This window comes from Grammomys surdaster, unplaced genomic scaffold, assembly GCF_004785775.1.
Source record: "Grammomys surdaster isolate TR1022 unplaced genomic scaffold, NIH_TR_1.0 133, whole genome shotgun sequence".
Taxonomy (NCBI): domain Eukaryota; kingdom Metazoa; phylum Chordata; class Mammalia; order Rodentia; family Muridae; genus Grammomys; species Grammomys surdaster.
Genome location: NW_021604591.1, coordinates 3721787 through 3740928, shown reverse-complemented (window position 1 = coordinate 3740928; position 19142 = coordinate 3721787). Strand labels below are relative to the sequence as shown.

At 48.7% G+C, this 19142-nt stretch overlaps 1 protein-coding gene across 1 annotated transcript in view; it reads left to right on the top strand.

Annotated features, from left to right (window-relative positions):
- The window catches only part of Dctn1 (dynactin subunit 1), a 33618-nt gene that overhangs the window by 2662 nt on the left and 11814 nt on the right, over positions 1–19142 (top strand). The window contains exons 2-4 of the mRNA XM_028762319.1: positions 13437–13682; positions 13980–14058; positions 14197–14231. Coding sequence (XP_028618152.1) covers positions 13455–13682; positions 13980–14058; positions 14197–14231 — 342 coding nt within the window. The 5' untranslated portion in view covers positions 13437–13454. The remainder of the gene's footprint in view (positions 1–13436; positions 13683–13979; positions 14059–14196; positions 14232–19142) is intronic.

Here is a 19142-nt window from a genome sequence, read left to right as displayed (position 1 = left end):
ACACAGTGGTGTTTGAGAAATATTCATCTTACTGTGCTGTAAAAAGCGGTGGGAAGTGAGGGGGGAGAGAGGCCAGGGGTTCGTGTGCAATAGAGGATTTAGACTGGTGAGGACAGTAACGCCTGACTTTATGTTTAACTCTGTGATCGCAGAGCTTTTTGAGGTATGATCTCACTTGATGTAATTTCCTGTAAGGTAGGCCGAGCAGCAGATGAAGAAGCACAAAAAAGGAGAAATGATTTGCTCTAATCTTCAAAGCTATGGAATGGCAGAAAGGAAGAATGGAGAAAGGAAGGGTGTGGGTACGGAGTGAAGCCGGGCTGGACGTGAGGGTACAGAGGAGAAAACACCGAACGGAAGGAGTCAAAGGGGCTGGGATAATCACAAGAGCATCACCAGCCGCCTCTAGGCTCTGTACAGCCCACCAGTGGGAGAGGGTGCCTGGAGGTGGAGGTTAGAAAAGATCGGAGTTGCTGTGGCTAAGTACTTATGAAGGTAATGTCAGATGTCTGCGTATCAGGGGAGATGGAAACTGAGTTCTTGGTGTCCCTGTCACCCAGGCAGCAGTTAGTTCTGGAAGTGGGTGGTCTATCAATCCAGTGATCTATATCTTTGCTAATCAGAGTGTGTGTCCATGGACCAGGACAAGGTAAGAGACTGCCTGATGCAAGTGTATCTTAGGGACCTTGCCATCTTGGGATTCTGGCTTTGGCTTATTGGTGTGTGTGTGTTTGTGTATATGTATGTATGTGTGTGTGAGTGTTCAGTGGTATAGTTGAGGTGTGCATCCTGACCTTTTTCTGCCCCATCTTATCTTACAGGGGCTTTACTGCAGCAGAGAGTGGGGCCTGGGTGCCCTCAGAGCCTTTTGAAGAACATTCCTTCTCAGAAGATCTGCATTTTACTTAGATCCTGTCTGTGCTCTGTGCTCTGTGGTTCCTTTACATATGAGTTTAGTATGAGTTTAGGTGTCTATCTGAAAGCGCTTCATGCACTTCGTGTGTGTGTGTGTGTATGTGTGCACATGTGTACTTCCCCCACCCTGTGGTGTTTTTTGTTTGTTTTTTAAAGATTTATTTATTTTATTTGTATGAGTACACTGTAGCTGTCTTCAGACACACCAGAAGAGGGCATCAGATTTCATCACAGATGGTTGTGAGCCACCATGTGGGTGCTAGGAATTGAACTCAGGACCTTTGGAAGAGCAGTCAGTGCTCTTAACCGCTGAGCCATCTCTCCAGCCGGTTTGTTTTTTGGTATGTGTGAATGCAATGTGATATCTGCACGTATGTGTCTGGGTGTATGTCTCTGTGCGTGTCTCTGGAGGACAAAGAAGGTATCATTCTCTAACACTCTGACATACTCCTTTGTTTTGTTTGTTTTGTTTTGTTTGTTTGTTTGAGACAGAGTCTCACTATGGGGCTTTTTGAAGCAGCCAGCAAATGCCCACAGTACTGTCTTCACCTCTCACAGTGCAGGAGCTTGCTAGTGGGTGCTAGAGCCGAAACTCCAGCCTTTGCAGTTGCACAGCAAGCACTGTCTTAACCACTCTTATGGGCTATAAGGATGGAGTCATTCCTCTGACCTGGCCCTGGTCTTATGCCTAGAGGCTCTCTGGCACAATAACTTTTGAATATTATGTGCTCTCTGGGCAAGGCATTGTGCTCAGTGCTTAGACACTTTGGGGTGAAGCTCTCTGTCCTAGGGGAAGGTTGGACAGGAGATGGTAGGTAGTATTTTCAGTAAAGTGTGGTGCTGTAACAAAACTTTGTCCAAGGTGTCTATACAAGAGCAGAAAGGAAATAACAGGCTCTACAGAGAGAAATTGGGGGATTTCAGGAAAGTGGTGACTATTGAGCTAAGTAGTAATGGATGAAGTGGGGTTCTGGTGATACCCTTTTATATTTGCAGGGCAAAGGGCTTGAAGTAGATCCAAGCGGCCAGCATGGGAGAACTTTGGCATCAAAGGAGAGGTTATTGTTGTTCCCAGTGAAGTTAATAAAAAAAATTTTATTATATGTTTTACGTGTGTGTGTGTGTGTGTGTGTGTGTGTGTGTGACAGACAACTTATATGAGCTGGTTCTTTCCTACCATGTTGGTCCTGGCAATCAAACTCAAGTTGTTAGATTGGTGGCAGATTTACCTACTGAGCCACCTTACTGGCCCCCATCAGAAGTCTTTAAACCAGGATGGCGTGACTGTATTTTGGGAAGCTGACCATGGAAGGAAGCTGAAGGGGTAGAATCTGAGCTCAGGATACTGGGAGACTTAAAATGGGTGTAATGGGGAGACTTACCATAACAGAAATGTTTTAAGACTGAACTGAAATTAGGCCAACACAGATGGAGAGGACAGATGAATCAACCCAGGTAATGACTAATTGCTTCAAATAAGGAGGGGTTGTTAAAGGTGACTCACTTATATAACTTGAGCAGACTGTGATGTCAGTATCATAGAGGAGATGTGGAAGTCTTTGAGGGGGAGGTGCAGATGTGTTTGGGGCATGTTGAACTTGAGTGGTCTGTGATGCCTAGCAGCCAGGTAGAAATGTGGGTCTGAGTTTCAGAATCGTCCCTGCTGTGGGTTGGTGGGAGAAGATGGTTGGTTAAGAGGGATGGATTCTTCCAGCCACACTTACAGAAGGCAGGGACAGACAGAGAAGTCAGGGGTTGGTGTGCATGTGAGCAAGGCTGCTCAGGAAGTCAGCAAGAGCATTTCCAGGGACGGAGCCCCCATCTTCATTTGCTTCAGGATACCCACACAGGATGAGCTTGACAAGTGCAGCTGGAGGTTGGGGATCAAGAGGTCATGGTTACCAGGGCACTTTCACTTTGAAAATGTGACTAACTTCAGTGGAACAGTATGAAGGTGCAGGACTTGATGGGACTGAGGGCTGCAGACAGTGGAAGGGTAGATACAGTGGTAGCCAGCGGAGGACAGGGTGAGAGCTAGAAGTAGTCATTCCTAGAATTGAAGAGGCCAGGGTAGGCTTTTGTGGAAGATGTAAGAGCCAGCAGAGGGTGCAGCTGAAGTGAAGGTCCTCAGAAGAGGAGGTGAGAGGTGCCGAGGAATGGGGGAGGGATGAATTTAAGAAGAAAGAGGCATGGTGGATGCAAAGGAATTCTTACCTAATAGGCTCAGTTTCCTTTCTCTGCAAGGCTGTTTGCTGCGGGGTAGGTAGCCAGTGTGAGCTCCATCAGGATAGATGCTTGGATATGGTAAGAAAAGCTAGAAGCAGTTGGTCAGAGTAAAGAGAAAGCCTTAGATAAGCCCCAGGAGTGTGGAGGAGCCTGTCTGAGCCGGAGTCCTGGGTTACAGGCCTCTTCATCTTCATCATAATGATAGTGGCTGGCTTTTAATGAGTGCTTTACTCAGCTTTAAGTGCTTCCAGACTCCGTGGTGTGTGTGTGTGTGTGTGTGTGTGTGTGTGTGTGTGTGTGAGAGAGAGAGAGAGAGAGAGAGAGAGAGAGAGAGAGAGAGAGAAAGAGAGAGAGAGAGAAAGAGAAAGACAGGTGTCACTATATAGCATGGAACTCACTATATAGTCCATGCCAGCTTTGAACTGCCAAGCCCCCCTGTGGTTTTCACAGCAGTCCTGTAAGAGCATATTGCTGCTTTATTGAAAGGCAAGTTGAGGCATACAGGGTTTTGTTGGGCTTAGCATTCATGTTTGGTGAGTAGCTCTACAGAAATGGGAGTCATTCTCCTAAGGCATCAGAGAAGGGAGAGATTTGGTGGGCAGGGAGGTGGGGGGTCTGTTGCTGCCACAGAGGAATTCCGAAATGCTAGAGGGATTTCCCAGCATCTTGACTAGAAAGATAAATGACTGGTGGCTATTTGTCAGATATCACAGGGTGAGACAGTCACCTGAGACAGTGACCAAGAAGCAAAACCTTGTTCTCATCCCTGTTGTAAACCCCTGTGTTACAGGGTGGTTCTTAGCTCACCTTGAGTTTTCCCATTTGGTGTTGCGGGTGAGATCTGCAGGCAGAGCCTGCCCCTGGCGAGCAGAGGTAGATGCATGGATAGAGGAGAAACAAACTCACCTCTTTTTGCTGCAGCCACTGGAGCATCTCTGTGTCCTTCCTTTTGGGGTTGCTATGGATACGCCTTTGCCTTTGCATGGTGGTATGAGGAGATTGATTTCCATTATGATCCGGTGATGACGTGGGTTTTAAAAAAGAAAGGATGGCATAATCTGCTCCAGAGGAGTGGCTGGTGAGCTGGCCAAGCGACAGAGGCACAGCCGAGGTGGCTGAGCCTTTGTTGGCTGCCTTAGCTTTTGCTGAAGTTGTGAAATGGTGCATCTACCTCAGTAGAGCGCAGTCTCAGTGCTCCCTTCCTGCTGGGTCCTAGTGCCAGGATCTTGCTGGTTGATCCATAGGACAGAGCTAAACTGGAAGCTGCTTGGAAACTAGACAAGGGGGACTCTGTAGTGAGAGGGCTGCTGTTCTTCAGTTTTGGGCTGTGGAAGTTCCTTTATCAGGATAAGTGAAGGGTGCTGTGTAGCTGCAGGCTTCTTTTCTGGATCTTAGAGGTGGACCTGGAAATCCCTGGGTACTTGCTGGAGTGAGTATGACTTTGGGAGTGGGAAGAACTCCATCAGATTGGCAGTATGATACAGACATTTCTGGGAATAATAAGCTGGGCAGGTGAAGAAAGTCCATTTAGGATGCTCTCCCATCTCTGTAAGGTCAGTAAGACAGGCACTGGAGTAGGACCAGGACCAAAAGCTCCATGCATGACATATTGCTGGGTTGACTTGAGTTTCCAGTCAGCATCCCCACTGAGGGAGCAGACCTTTTTCTGTTGGACTCCGGGAGGCATGAGTGCACATTTGCTCTTCTTTGCTAATGCTTTCAGAGACACTTTGACACTGTTGTCAGACTGCCCACGTGTCAAACCAGCCCCTGCTGGAGAGCAGAGTGTGGGGTTAGCCCAGAATTAAAGTTGGAAACTGACCCTGGAAAAGCATTTGAGTATTGAGGGATACTGAGGTGCCGTAGGGACAAGGTAGAAATGACAGGAGGAACGAGCAAAGTGGCTTTTCATCCTCACCTGCTCTCCTTACCTCACCTCCAGTCTGTGTATGTCCCTGTCCTGAAAATTCTCCAAGACTTACTTAGTTACCTGATACTGAGTGCTCCTTCTGCTACTCTAGATAGCTTAGCAGTATTTAATATTGTTGAGGAGGAGAATGGATTAGAAATCCAGGGACTGTTTCTCTGCTAAGGGAATGTGAAGAGTCCTATGGGACACTGTCAGGTGCCCAGTAATGCTGTGGCAAAAGTATAGCTTTAGCTAGGCTTGTGTCAGACTCAGAGGCTCAGTATCACTCATGGGTGGAGGTCATACAGTCTTATTTGACTAATCATTGTGTGTGTGTGTGTGTGTGCGCGTGCTCCAGAGGCTGACATCAGAATGTCTCCTTAATCAGAATACCCTCCATCTTCAGTTAGGTTGGCTGCCCAGCAAGCTCCAGATCTGTCTGCCTTCACCTTCAACACTGTTTTACAGAAGTGCACAGCCATGCTCAGGTTTTCCGTGGGTTCTGGGGTTCTGAGCTCAGGTCCTCATGCCTATTCACCAAGCACTAACTACTGATCACCCAGACCCTTTTCTTGTTTTTATTGGCAATATTATAAACCTTTCTTGACAGGATTGGGCATGGGACCTGGGGCTGTCACATGCTAGGCAAGTGTTCTAGTGAACCTACACTGCTTAAAATATTTTATTTTGGAATAACTAGTATATTTATGTATAAGGAATAACATTGAACAACTGGCCTGGCGGCTCAGGTTTGTAGTTCTAGCTGCTTGAGAGATTGAGGTAGGAAGATTATAAGTTTTAAGATTTTTGTCTCAAAATGAATAGTAGAAGACCTGGAGGATGCTTATCATGCGTGTATGGCTACCTACCTAGGTGGGATCTCCAATACCCACGTGACAGAACAAGGCACATGAGTGCACACCTGCAATCCAAGTACTAGACAGGGAGACAGGAGGAGCCCTGGGCCTGCTGGCTAGTTTGTCTAGCTAGAATTGGCAGCCTCCAGGTTCAGTGAGAGTTTGGAGAGTAACTGAGAAAGAAACCTGAAACTGATCGATCGCCTCCACATTCCTCCAAAAATGCCCACAAATAAAGAAATGAAAAGTTTTTTTTTAAAGTTTTTTAAAAGGGCTAATTGTGTATAGTGCTTGCTTAACATGCAAGTTCAGTTTGCAGCAACACACGCACATGCACACGCATGTACACACACTTATGCTCAAGATAATAGAGATTACACATACCCTTACTAAGTTCCTCCCCAACCCTGTGTTTAACCACTGTGAAGCTGTGTCTTAGGTAGGGCACAAGTATTGTGGCAGTGACTGAATGGTTCCTTCACTTTGTCTTTTACAGTCCTGCCTCCTTTCTCCTCATTCCTTAATTCCACAGGTCCACATGGGAGACAGGTGACGAAACACATTTTAGTGTGCACAGTTAAATTTGCCCCAGAAAAGGCCCAAAGAACAACCCCCAATTTCCCCTTCTGTATTCTGTTAACATTTGGATCCTCATTCTTTTTTTTTTTTTTTTTTTTTAAGAAATGCTTTTTTGTGTACACAATGTGTGTGTGTGTATGTACGTATGTGTGTACTCGTGCACATTTGTGTGTATCAGTGCAGGCACACATCTGCCACAGCATACTTGTGGAGATCAAAGGAAACCTTGTGTTTTTGTCCTTGCTTTACACCTTGTTTGGGACAGGGTCTCTTGAGAATTTCTGCTTCCCAAATCTCCATAGGGATGGGGCTGCAGATGCTTGTCCTCACACAGATGTGGCAGACTCTTCACTCTCTCTCTCTAGCCTCCGTCCTGGTATTATTACTCACACCTAAAATTTCACAGTTTATTTATTCATTTGCTAATTTTGTTTTGCATGTTATTCTTTAAATATTATTTATTTGTGTGTGTGTGTGTGTGTGTGTGTGTGTTTGTGTGTACATGGTGGGAGGGGGGAGTGTCTAAGGAGGCAGAAGAGTCAGCTCTCCTGCAGTTGGAGTTATGGGTGGTTGTGAGCCTTAGTTTTGGAACCAACTCAGGTCCTCATTGATAGCAGCAAACATCCTTAGCCACGGAGCCACCTGTCTAGCCCTTCATGTGCTAACTCCATTCATTTATTGCAGCTTTGGAGTTTTGGCTGTGAGCAGGTCATCACTGATGTGTGAATACACACACAGGCACCTGTACCTGACTGGGCACAGGTACAGGTCAGGCATTTGTGTCAGGCATTGTTACAGATCCTTTGTTTAAATCATAACACCTTCTAGGGGTCGGGCGTGATGTTATGAGATAGTCTCTGTGTACTCCAAGTCGAGGATGGCTTGACTCCTCGACTCCAGCTCCTGGCTGGTTTTCCTTACTCTCTGTAACATCCATGTGAGATAGAGAATGGCTTTTTGTGTGGATTGTGTTACCATGGTTCAGTAAGTTAAACATCTTGCCCAGAGTCATGCAGGTGAGGAAATATGAGAACAGAGCTTCGTCCAGGGCCGTCTGTGGAGCCCATGCCAGCCTGCTGTCTTTCCTAGCATTGCATCTGTCACAGGGCCTCCTCAGATTCCTTTGGCCGTCTCTCTGTCTCTGTCTCTGTCTATCTCTGTCTCTGCTTCCACCTCTTTTCTCATCCTGCAGCATGTTCTTTGCTGTAATCCTGCCTTTCCTTGCAGGTTGCTCCTGTGTCTACTCTACCCTTCATGTTTGACCTTCCTAAATCAGTCTCACTATGCCTCTCCACAGCTCAGGAGCAAGGCCTACTGGCTGTTGTCATCTGTCCCTGCCTGATATTAAACTTCCTGCCTACCCCTCTCGATTCCTCATGTACTTCAGCGTATTTATTAAGTACCTGACTACCTGCACTGAGAGCTTGTGGGCTTTCCTGCAGAAGACTTTAGAATTTGACAGAAGAACCCAAGAAGATACCTTATATCCCTGTCCATCGTGTGCTCATAACTTAGAGGGCTTCTGTGTAGCCCCCAAACAGACCAAGAGTTCCATGACTCACTCGCCTCTCTCCTGGGTAGTATGTATTGTCTATAGAGTGTATGTGTAGTATCCTACCAGGTAGCACTTCTTTGGAATTGTATAGTTTTATACTCCTAGATGTGCTTCCTCTTCCTTGAGTCTGATAATACTAAACAGATGTGTCCAGTATTCCCATTCGGTAGAATAAACAGCTCTCAAGGAGGACTGTAGATTCATGTGTCACGTGCCCAGAGGACAGTGAGGCTGTTCTTACATCTGTGTTCTCCTCTGTTGTCCTGGTGGGCCTAGAACTCACAATCTTCCTACTGCCTTCTGAGTGCTGGGATTGCAGGTTCTGTTCTTTTGGTATTTTGAAAGTAGCGCAGTTTAGAGCTCAGCCTTGGAAGCGTGGAGGTAAATGTGGAACAGTGAGGGGTAGTGGGAAGTACCAAGAGTTCTGGAGCAGGTTTGTGCTCTGCTGTGTAACTTGAGGGAAAGCGGATCTCAAGCCTCAGTTTCCTTGTCTGGATCATCCCTGGCCTCTCTGGATTACTGTGATATAGCCCAGCATGGTGATGATGGTGTTCATAGCTAGTTCATACTTGAGCATTTATATTTACAATATAGATCCTGTCATAAATGTTATTTAAGCAGACGTGTGTGTGTGTGTATTCATTTATTGGCAAATTTAAAGATTTGTTTTTCATTATGTGTATGGCTGTGTCATTGTGTGTGGGCATGTATACAGTGTGCATGGGGAGGTTGGAGGAGTCAGATTCCCCAGAGCCACCTGATGTGGGTGCTGGGAACCCAGGTTCTCAGTAAGAGCTGGACATGTTTTTAACAGCTTAGCTATCTCTCTAGTCCTTATTTTTATTTTTTTTAAAGGATTTATTTTATTTTAAAGTGTGTGTGTGTGTGTGTGTGTGTGTGTGTGTACATAAGTAGAGGTTTCTGCAGCAGCCAAAGGCATCTTATCTTGAGCTGGAGTTACATGTAGCACAGCATGGCTGCTGGTAACCATGGTACCAGGGTAAGCTCAGGTCCTCAGCAAGAAGAACAAGACCCTTTAGCCACTGAGGCATCTCTCCAACCCCTGTCCTAAATGTTTTTTTTAATTTCTATTTTATGTTGTATGGGTGTTTTGCCTGCATGTATGTCTGTGTATCGTGTGTGCCATGCCCTTGGAGGTCAGAAAAGGGTATTAGATCTCCTAGGACTGAAATTAAAGACAGGTGTGAACCTCTGGGTGGATACTGGGATAAACCTATGTTTTCTATAAAAGTAGCCAGTGCTCTTAATTGCTGAGCCATCTCTTTAGCTCCAGTTTCTGTTCTACCCACTGAGCAATCTGCTGAGCCCTAAAGTGGTGTTTTGAAATGTGTTCTGTAGATTACAGATACTGAGTAGGTTTAGTGTGATTGTCTGGGCGGGGGTGGCCCTGCCCCCTGTGCAGTGGTGGGTATGGAAGGGAGAGCAACCTGGAGACTGCAGGGAAGCAGAGTGGTGGGTCCCGGTGCTTCTGGGCAGAAGTGAAGATACAGAGAATGTTTTGTTAAGAAGTTAACCTAGTATATAAAGTGACTGGCTTCATTATGGCGTTTGACAGGTGGTCATCACCTTTTTACAGAACTGCTTTGTGGCATCATCCTGTGTTAGGCAAGTGTGCAGAGTGACTGAAATTGCAGTCTTGTCAGTGAAGGAAGACAAGTATGTTTGGGGATCTAGGTCCACATTACAGCCAGGGGACCCAGGCCAACTTTGCTTAAAGAGTAAGGCCCTAGTCATTGACCCGTGCATAATAAATGGGATAGCCATGTGGAAACCTCTCACAAGAATAAGTAGTTTTATTAGATCAACACCATTTGTTTTTAAATTATGAAGGTAATATAGCATAGCTAAGGAATTTTGTGAAGTATAGAAGTATGAAGACTAAGTCAGCTTGTTGAGTCTGATGTTAGAAGACGAGCCCAAGGATACAAGAGGTGAGGGCCTAGGAGAGTGGGCTTGGCCCAAGGGAACAGGGAGGTGCATCGCTTTTGGAAACTGCCTTGAATACTCCATTTGAATGTGATATCTTAGGGATCAGAGCCTGACAACAAGCAGAGGAGAGAAATAGTGACTATGGGACCTCTGTCGTTGTAAGGCTGGGATACGGCTTTCTCTGGGTGAGCATGCTTCTATTCCTGACCCTCTGTACTGTTTATCTGGCCCAGTATAAGATAGAAATTGAGACCCTAGTCATGTGGATTTGGACCTGAGTCCAGCTATCTCTTTGGTAGGGTGACACAGAAAAGCAACAGAAGGGAGAGTCCTTGTGAAGGCTGTAAGCAGTTGATCATTTTGAAGTGGCACTTGATGCTTGGGGACCAGCTGAAGTCTCACTGTCTGGGGCTGGGGGTGGTGATAGTGAGGGGTACAGAGGTACAAGTGGGGAAGAAGTGTCAGGGCTCCAGAGCCCTGCACTCCTGGGGCTGAGGGTGCTAAGGATCTCTGGCCGACCCATCTCTGGGTTTGGGTGAAGGAGGAGAGCACTAGGACCCAGAGGCCGGCACGCTTCCTGACAGTCTAGAGCAAGCAGCACTAGCGCAGAGTGAGACTCATCAGCTGGCAAGCGGGGCTCAGTGTCTCTGGGTTCAGGAATCCTTGGGCAGTAGAAGGGACTCACTCCTCAGCCCCATCACTGCTCCTGCCTCTACCGAGAGAGGCCCATGGATGGAGGGAGGTCCGTGGCTGACGGCTTCTGAGCCGGTCCATGCAGGCCCATCACCCTGACCCCTCCTGCCTAGGTTTCTGCCTTTTCTCTGTCTTTGCCTAGCTGGGGGAGGGGGTAGAGTCCGGGTGAGCAACATGGCCCAGAGCAAGAGGCACATGTACAATCGGGTAAGTGGCCCCAGTCAATATGGGATAGCCCCGGGAGGGCTGCTGGAACAGGCCGGGTGCCTGTGGACATCACTCGTGTGGGGGCTGGGGAGGCAGGCTGGCTCTCAGCTGAGGTGCTCACACACTGGGCTTCTGAGGAGCCTTCAGGGCGCTGACAGTGGCAGGCTGGACAGGCTACCCCACCCACCCGCCCACTTGGGTCCTAACTGGGACCCAACCAGACTTGACCTCTGACTGCAGCTGGTCCTGAGGCTAGGGATTTCTGAGGGGTCCAGTCTGCCTTTGGCTGGCCTGTGGGTCAGAAGGTCTTGCTGTGAGGCCCATTTCAGATGCCCTGCTGTCCGCCTCTGCTCTCTCCTATGTGAGATTAGATTTGTGTCCACTGTTAGAGCCACCTGATTCTGAGAGGCGTGTTGGGAGGTGTGGGAGGGTCTTTTCTGAGTTTGTGTCCAGCCTTGATATCATTGGCAGTTTCCTTTATTGTCAGACCCATGAGATCTTCATTGTCCCTGGTATGGTTTGAGGTCCTCACATCCCTAGGAGCTCTGTCCTTACCTTCCTGGTGGGGCTTTGTAAGGAAAGGGGCTGGGGAATGACAGCTGGGAAGGGTTTGACTTCCCAGGCTCTGGCAGGACTCCTTTCTGAAGCTAACTGTGGTGTGTGTGTGTGTGTGTGTGTGTGTGTGTGTGTGTTTGGGGGTATCAGGAAGGGCCCTCCTGGAGTCTTTAGGCCCATAGGGGGTCACATTTTCTTGGCTGATTTATTTGCTGCAATCTCTCTGGTTCATGGAACAGCTACTGCTAAAAATGGCTTAGGTGTGATTTTCTTCCAAATCACGGTCTGATTTGGGACCTAATTTCATGTATTCTATCATCACGGATACGTAAGAAGCTGGGCACAACCCAAGGACAGGGTTTTTGTTTGTACCTGTGCTCGCTCAGGCTTTGGGGACAGTGAGGGGCTGATTTGAGGTACTTTGTTTATCTGTGCTCTTCTTTTTGTGAGACCGTGGCCTGTAGAGCTTGAGGGAGAGCAAACAGTAGAGCATGGGCCAGGGGGAGGGAGGTGGCAAATGGGCTGTAGTCAACAGTCCAGCAATGCCAGGCGGATATGGAGATGGGCTGACAGGATTCATATCAGCAGAGCACGATGGTAGCTTTGGGCCTGAAAAGAAGTGCAGTTCTATCCCTCTGAGAAGTCTAGGTGGACCACTGATGCATGCCTGTGAGCCCAGCATTCAGGGGCTGGAGGCAGGAGGACTGTGAGTTCCAGACCAGCCTAGGGTAGTACTGTGATTCTGTCTCAAAAGAACAGTAACAAGAATTTTAAAAGGCATATATATATATATACATATATATATATATATACACACACACACACACACACACATACACACACACACACACACACACAAAGGGGAAGAAGAAGAAAAGGAGCAGGAGGGTGAGAGTGGGGTGGAAGAGCTGGAGAAAGGCATTTGAATCCCAGGAAGACAGAGGACAGTGGAGAGGGCCACCACTGAGCTGCTAGCTTTCTCAGCTCTGGCTCCTGGGACAGAGCTGTGGGGAGCCTGGTCTGAACTGAGTTGTTTGCTTGTTCTTAAGTCCTTTCCTGGGGGCAGTACACCCTAGAGCAGCCGTACGGTGATGTTCAAAGATCTGCCAGTAAAGTCCAATTCATTATACAGTTGAAATATAAATTCTTAAAAAAATCCAGGAAAGTCTAGAGAATTTTAGAGTTTTTTTTTAAAGATTGTTGTTATTATTGGGTGGTGGTGGCACACACCTTTGATTCTAGCACTTGGGAGGCAGAGACAAGCAGATCTCCAAATTTGAGGTCAGCCTAGTCTACAGAGTTAATTTCAAGACAGCCAGGGCTAACAGTGAAACCCAGTCTCTAAAAAACAAACAACAAAAAAAGGATTGTTCTTATTGTTCATTTTTTGGACATTTTTTTCCCCTAGAAGTTCATCTTATTGTAGGCCAGACTGGAGCTCACCACGTAGCCCAGGCTGGCCTCAAGCTCATGGTAATCCTGTCTAAATTTCCCAAGTGCTAGAATCCCATGTGTGAGTTATCAAAACAAGGTTTTTAAAGATTTCTTTCTTACGAACAATTTTTTCCCATTTTATTTTATTTATTGTTTATTATTTTTACAAACAATTTTCCCATTTTATGTTATTTATTCTTTATTAGTTTTTACAATTTCCCCACTTTATTTTATTTATTGTTTATTATTATTTTTTACAAACATTTTTTTTAAAACAAGATCTCATTATGTTGCCCAGGCTGGCCTTTAACTTACTGCTATATATAGCCCAAGTTGGCCTCAAACTCATAGGTGGGTATTGAAATCCTAGGTGTTTGCCACTCTACCTGGCTTTGGGGAAGTTCTGGACATGTCACTGATGTTTTCCAGAGGGGAGTTTGTGGAGAATGAACATTCGCCCTGAGAATGGAGTTTAAAGACATGACTTGTGGTTTCTCAGTCCAGGATCCTGTTGAGAGCCTCTGACTGACCATGTTGGCATATGTCTTTCTTCTAGACACCGAGTGGCAGCAGGATGAGTACGGAGGCAAGCGCCCGGCCCCTGCGGGTGGGCTCCCGCGTGGAGGTGATTGGGAAGGGCCACCGTGGCACTGTGGCCTATGTTGGAGCCACACTCTTTGCCACTGGCAAATGGGTGGGTGTGATCCTGGATGAAGCAAAAGGCAAGAACGATGGCACCGTCCAGGGAAGAAAGTATTTCACATGTGATGAAGGCCATGGCATCTTTGTACGCCAATCCCAGGTCAGTCATGGTGCAAGCCTGTGTGTGCTCGTGGTGCCTGTGTGTGTGTCTGTGTGTGTGTTGCCTCTGTGTGCTCAGCACCTCTGTGTGTGAGTGTGTACGCACTTGTACAAATATCTGTTGCTTGTGCTGCTAGTGTGTCCTTTTTCCTAAGTGGCATGAGAGGCTGTGGTTGGGAGAAAGGCAAGATTCAGCCTAAGGGAGGTACTCTGTACCCCACCTTGCTCGGGAGCTCAGGAGGGACCGTGTTGTAGGCATTCTTGATCTGACTGCATTGAGTATGTTCTTTGGCCTCAGATCCAAGTATTTGAAGATGGAGCAGATACTACTTCCCCAGAGACTCCTGATTCTTCTGCTTCAAAGGTCCTCAAGAGAGGTACTAGTTACACACTGACGTTGCATCCTCACATCCGAGTTTCCCACCCTTCTAATAACAGGGTTTCTGCTCTATTTCCTTCTGTCCTTCCCATCCCACTCTGTATAAATGTATTTTGTTGTTGTTTGTTTTCTACAGAGGGAGCTGATGCAGCTGCAAAGACCAGCAAACTGGTGAGTGGTTTGGCAGTGTAAGGGAGGAGCACAGAGAGGGAGGGGGGAGGAAGGCCCGGGGGCTGGGCAGCTAGCAGCCATAGCTGGTCTGGACTGAGTTAGACTTGTAGTCGCCTAACTTCCCCAGGAAGGACCCTTTCTGGGGATGCATTGCTACATTAGGACTAGAATAAAGGAGGTAGAAAAAGTATTAGAGTCTAGAGGTTTGGGGTTAAGCTGAGGGGGATTGGAAGGACAGGCCTAAATCCAGGAGTGTAGCCAGCTTCCTACCTCTGGTGTCCAAAGATGCCAAGACCGGAGGGTGTTAGGGCAGGGTAAGGTGGGGTGTGGAGGGAGAAGCAGCTCTTTTGTTCACAAGTATAAGATGTATACAGATGGTCCAGCTCCCTTTGCCTCTTCTGCAGAGGGCTGGGAGGTAAGCCTCCAACTTTTCTGGGCCAGGAGGTGAATATCCTAGAAACTGTTCCTTGAGGGACCCTTCTTTGCCCAGGGCTCATGCTTACCTAACTCTCCTGGTGTGTTCATTTGAGTTGATATTAACACTTACACACAGGACGTCTGTCAGGCCAGACAGTTCGTTCTCTAACTCTGACCTTTCCGCTATTCACGCAGCGGGGACTGAAGCCTAAGAAGGTGGTGTGTTTACTGTTTGTGTCTGGGCGGGCGGGCGGGAGGGCGGGCAGGTGGTCAGGCTGTGAGCTCCTCCACTCTCTTGCATGCCCCCCATCCCAACCGCTGCATGCATGTGTGTGTACCTATGGGGCTGGGATGGCCAGAGGAAATGGCAGTTTGTTTTCCAAAGCACTTGGAGGAAAACAAGACGGTCAGGTTCAGGGACCAGGCCAGAGCAGCACTCACTAGAGTTGTTCCATGCTCTAGACCCCCAGTTAGAGACTCCAGGCACTTGACAGTAAATCACAGCTGCAGCCACTTTATTTCCCACTAAGCCAGGCTTGGGGTGGAGGGAGGGCATCCTGGAGGACTGGAGCTGAGGAAAGTGTGGTAGGATGGTTGTGTACGGAGGGGGTCAGAACGCTGCCTGCCTGCCCTTGAGTCAGGGCTGCTGTAGATGCCCACCTTACTGTGCCCAGTGGCTTTCACTGCCCCCCTCAACCAGTGTGTGCCTGGGGAGACACACTCCCCCTCCCCCAGGGTCTTGCCTGTTCCACCCCCTCTCTTCCACAGACTTTTCTTTAGGTCTTTTGAAAGGGTCTCACTTTGTAGCTCAGGCTAGTCTGGAATTCACTATGTAAACCAGGCTAGTCTAGAACCTGTGGCAATCTTCTTGCCTCAGCCTTCTTAGTGCTGGGATTACAGATGGGCACCCTCATGTCCAGCTCCTCTCCATGGACTTCAAACACTTAAATTGCTGCCATGACCACTTCCTCACACCACCCTTGCCTTGGGCCTCTGCACAAGTTCTTTTCCCCGCATGTGCCTGTCTTAGCCATGTATGCAGTACTGTGAGCCCTTTGTTGCCAGCCTGTCTCAGGCCTTCCTGATGTTGCATGGATTGGGACCGTGGGAGGGGGGAAGGATACAGCCTTTCAGCTCCTTGTGGGCACTGAAAAAACTTGGAAGACTTACTGTGGTAGAAGCCACATGCTAGGAATTGGTTTTGACCCTGTCCTGGGTCCAGGGAGGACTGGGATTCTCAGGGAGATACTGTTGCAGAGGAAGCGGGACACATTCCACCACAGGCTTCATCCCTCGAGTATTGAGTTGTGGTTGGTGCTCTGGTTTCACCTCATGTCCCTCAGTAGAGAAGAGCATGAAACTGCAGTGTGAGACTGGAAGAGTCCTGGCTGCAGGCTGACATGAGCTCCTGTCCTCGTGAAATGTGACAGCCCAGCCTCAACTGCTTTTGCTAAAAAATGTTCCCTGCTCTCTCCCGTCTTACACCCTGATGGTTCAGTTCAAGCAGATCATTTAGCTGGGGTTCCTCCTGTCATCCCACACAGAACAGCTAGGTCCAGAGCAAAACCCAGTGTATGTGTGTTTATGTGTGTGAGTGTTTTGTTTGAATGTATGTTAGTATACTATATCTGAACCGTGCCTATGGAGGCCAGAGAAGGGTGATGGATTGATTGCTCCAGTACTGGAGTTACAAGATGGTTGTGAGTCACCACGTGGGTGCTTGGAATTGAAAGAGTTGTCTATAAAAGCAGCCAAGGTTCTTAACCTCTGACCCATTAGCTCCCCCAAACCGGTGTTTTGAGAGGGAGTCAGGAGAGAATATAAGTGTCTCAAAAAATACCTACCCTTTCTAGGAAGCCCTTTAGACACAGGCTTTCATCTCTCCAGTTTGGAGAGGCGAGAGAAGAGCCCAGCACTGTCATTATAGCTGTTGCGGGTGCCGCTATCATGTCCCAAGGTTCCCTAATCACTGTGTGCTCTTCAGAGCTGGAGCTGGGTGCTGGAGGATTTCGATGTGTTCCTAATAAGAAGCCTAAGGTTTTCACTAGTGTGTGCAGGAGAAGTGGACGTGGTGGGGTTTTCAGGGGCCAGAGTATAACTATGAGATAGATTCTTGGAGCCGGCAGGCCCTCTGTCCCTGTCCGCAAATTCCCTGGCCATTTCTGCAATGGCCTCTGGCCCGGCTTTTTGGAGCAAGGTCTTGGAGGTAGAGGAGAAGAGGAGCGTCGTGCCAGAGCGTGGTGATGGGACAGGGAGGAAGGGCAGCTTTGCGCAGGACTTAGTTCCATCAGGAGAAGGAGGAGCCATCCGGTTCTGGGTGGTTGCTAGGTGACCTAGGACTGGTAGCTCCACCCCCATGGAGCTAAGGAGGGTGGGTGCATGACGTCAGGTGGAGCTGCTGCTGCTGCGGCCGCTGAGACTGCCATCAGCTTAAGCTGACGACCCGGGCCACGCAAGGCTCCGGAGCCTGCTGGAGCTCGCAATTGCCCGCTGTCCTGCTGTGCACCTACCAGGGCCTGTGTCGCCGCAGCCGCCTTTTGCCGGCCCGGAAGCTAAGGCTGCATTGTTGGGATTTGATGCACTAATCTCCTGTCTCCGCCGCCTTTCCCTCCCTCCCTTCGTCTGTCTTTCCTCCCTGTGTTTGTCTGCCCTCCTCTGTCCCTCCCTCTCTTTCCTCTTCTTGCTTTCTGTGGTTTTCTGCAATGATGAGACAGGCACCAACAGCCCGAAAGGTACTCTTGCTTGCTCTGGTCCTGCTGCTGGGTTGCCAGGGCGATGGAGGCAGGCTGCTGGGGTGGGGGTGGGGGCTGATTGACTTCAATCTACCTGGCTGGGGGAGGAGGGTAAGGATGAAGGGGGGGTAGGGAGAGGTATGTGTCACTACTGTGCCCCACCCTGGACAATTTATATGTTCCTTGATCTATCTGTTTTGGGTCTGATTGACTCTGTACCAGGCCATTTACCCGGTGGCCTCACAGGCTTGGGCTTCAGGCAGTCCCTGCTACAGTTAGGGTTGGGAGGGTTTCCTGGGGTCCAGCCTGAGGCAGCAGGCCAGCTGCATCAGTGCATGAAGCAGGCCTACTTACCAACCTTGGCTGGAATGACATGCTTGTTCTCCCGGCATCCCGCCTCCCCAGAGTTTGTGTAGGGAGTTTATCAGGGTAGGATGTAGACCCTAGAATAGTTTTTAATCCTCAGCTGTGGTGAATTAGTCCTGAGCAGAGGGTGGAGGTTGGCCATCTTGGACTCAGTGTCTGCAGAAAACAGAGCTCAAGCTGAATCTTGCTAGAGCCTCAGGCACAGGCAGCAAGCCTCTGGGAGTTGGAGCTAATTGCCCCTTAGCCACTTCGGAGTAACCCGGAGGCTCCTGGGTTGCTTTGGGAAGAGTGGTTCCTAAGGGTTGCTGCCCACCCCCACTTCCTTCCTCCAGCTGGGAGGGTTACTTTGCTGAGCTGTGGGCTTTTACTGATGCAGTAATCATAGTACTGACACCTGAGCCCTCTGCCTTAGGGAGAGAGCCTGCTGCAGGACCTGGACCTGAGGGAGGAGATCTGGCCTCTGTCTTAGTGATCTGAGCTCCCATTTCTGGGTGTCTGCACTTCTGTTATTGGGCTGGGCCGGATCCTAGGGTGTCCTTTCTAGAGTCTAGCACTTGAAGGAAGAGGCTGACTTGGGAAAGTCCTTGGGAGAGGTGGCTGGGTGGGGCCCCTAGGCTAGAGTGGCAGAGACTGTTCACAGAAGGATGCTCTCTGGGGGCCTTCTTGCCAGCTGCTGCCTTTGGTTTTTTGTGGCTCAGCCTAGGAACCAGACTTGTGGAAGCTGCAAGGGTCCGGAGGAGTGAGGCCTGCAAGGGTTGGGTAAAAATGAGGGTGGGAACAGGGCAGCAGGAGAAGCCAGCCTGGAGTCAATACAGTGATCCCCTGTGGGAGGCAGTGGGGCAGGGTTGTGGGCTAGCCTTGTCCATTGCTGCTTCTGCTCTCATTGCTACCTCTGTCCTCCTGCCGTGACCCTCTCTTTCCTGACTCCTCCTCTTCTGGCTCCTGTTGCCTGTCCAGACCACAACTCGACGGCCCAAGGTGAGAACAAGCAGGTCTCTGTAAGCCACTACTGAGTGCACATATATTTCAGGCATGTGCATGTATGTGGGCATGCATGCTAGCAAGTAAATGTTAGTTGCAGTGTACCAAGGGAGAAGAGGATCTTGAGGCTGGTAACTGGACTCCCTGGGAAAGTGACTTCTAATTCTTTTTTTATTTTTTTATGTGTATGAGTGTTGCCTGCCTGTATGTATGTCATATGTGTGCCCTCAGAGGCCAATAGAAGGTGTCAGATATTTTGGGAGTTGTCATGTGAGTGCTGGGAATCAAACCTGGGTCCTCTGGAAGTGCAGCCAGTACTCTTCTGAGGCATCTCTCCAGGCCCGACAATTTCTAATGCTTAAGAGGCCATCTTAGCCCGTAGATTGAGTGTGGAAGAGCAGGAAGAGGGGTTGTG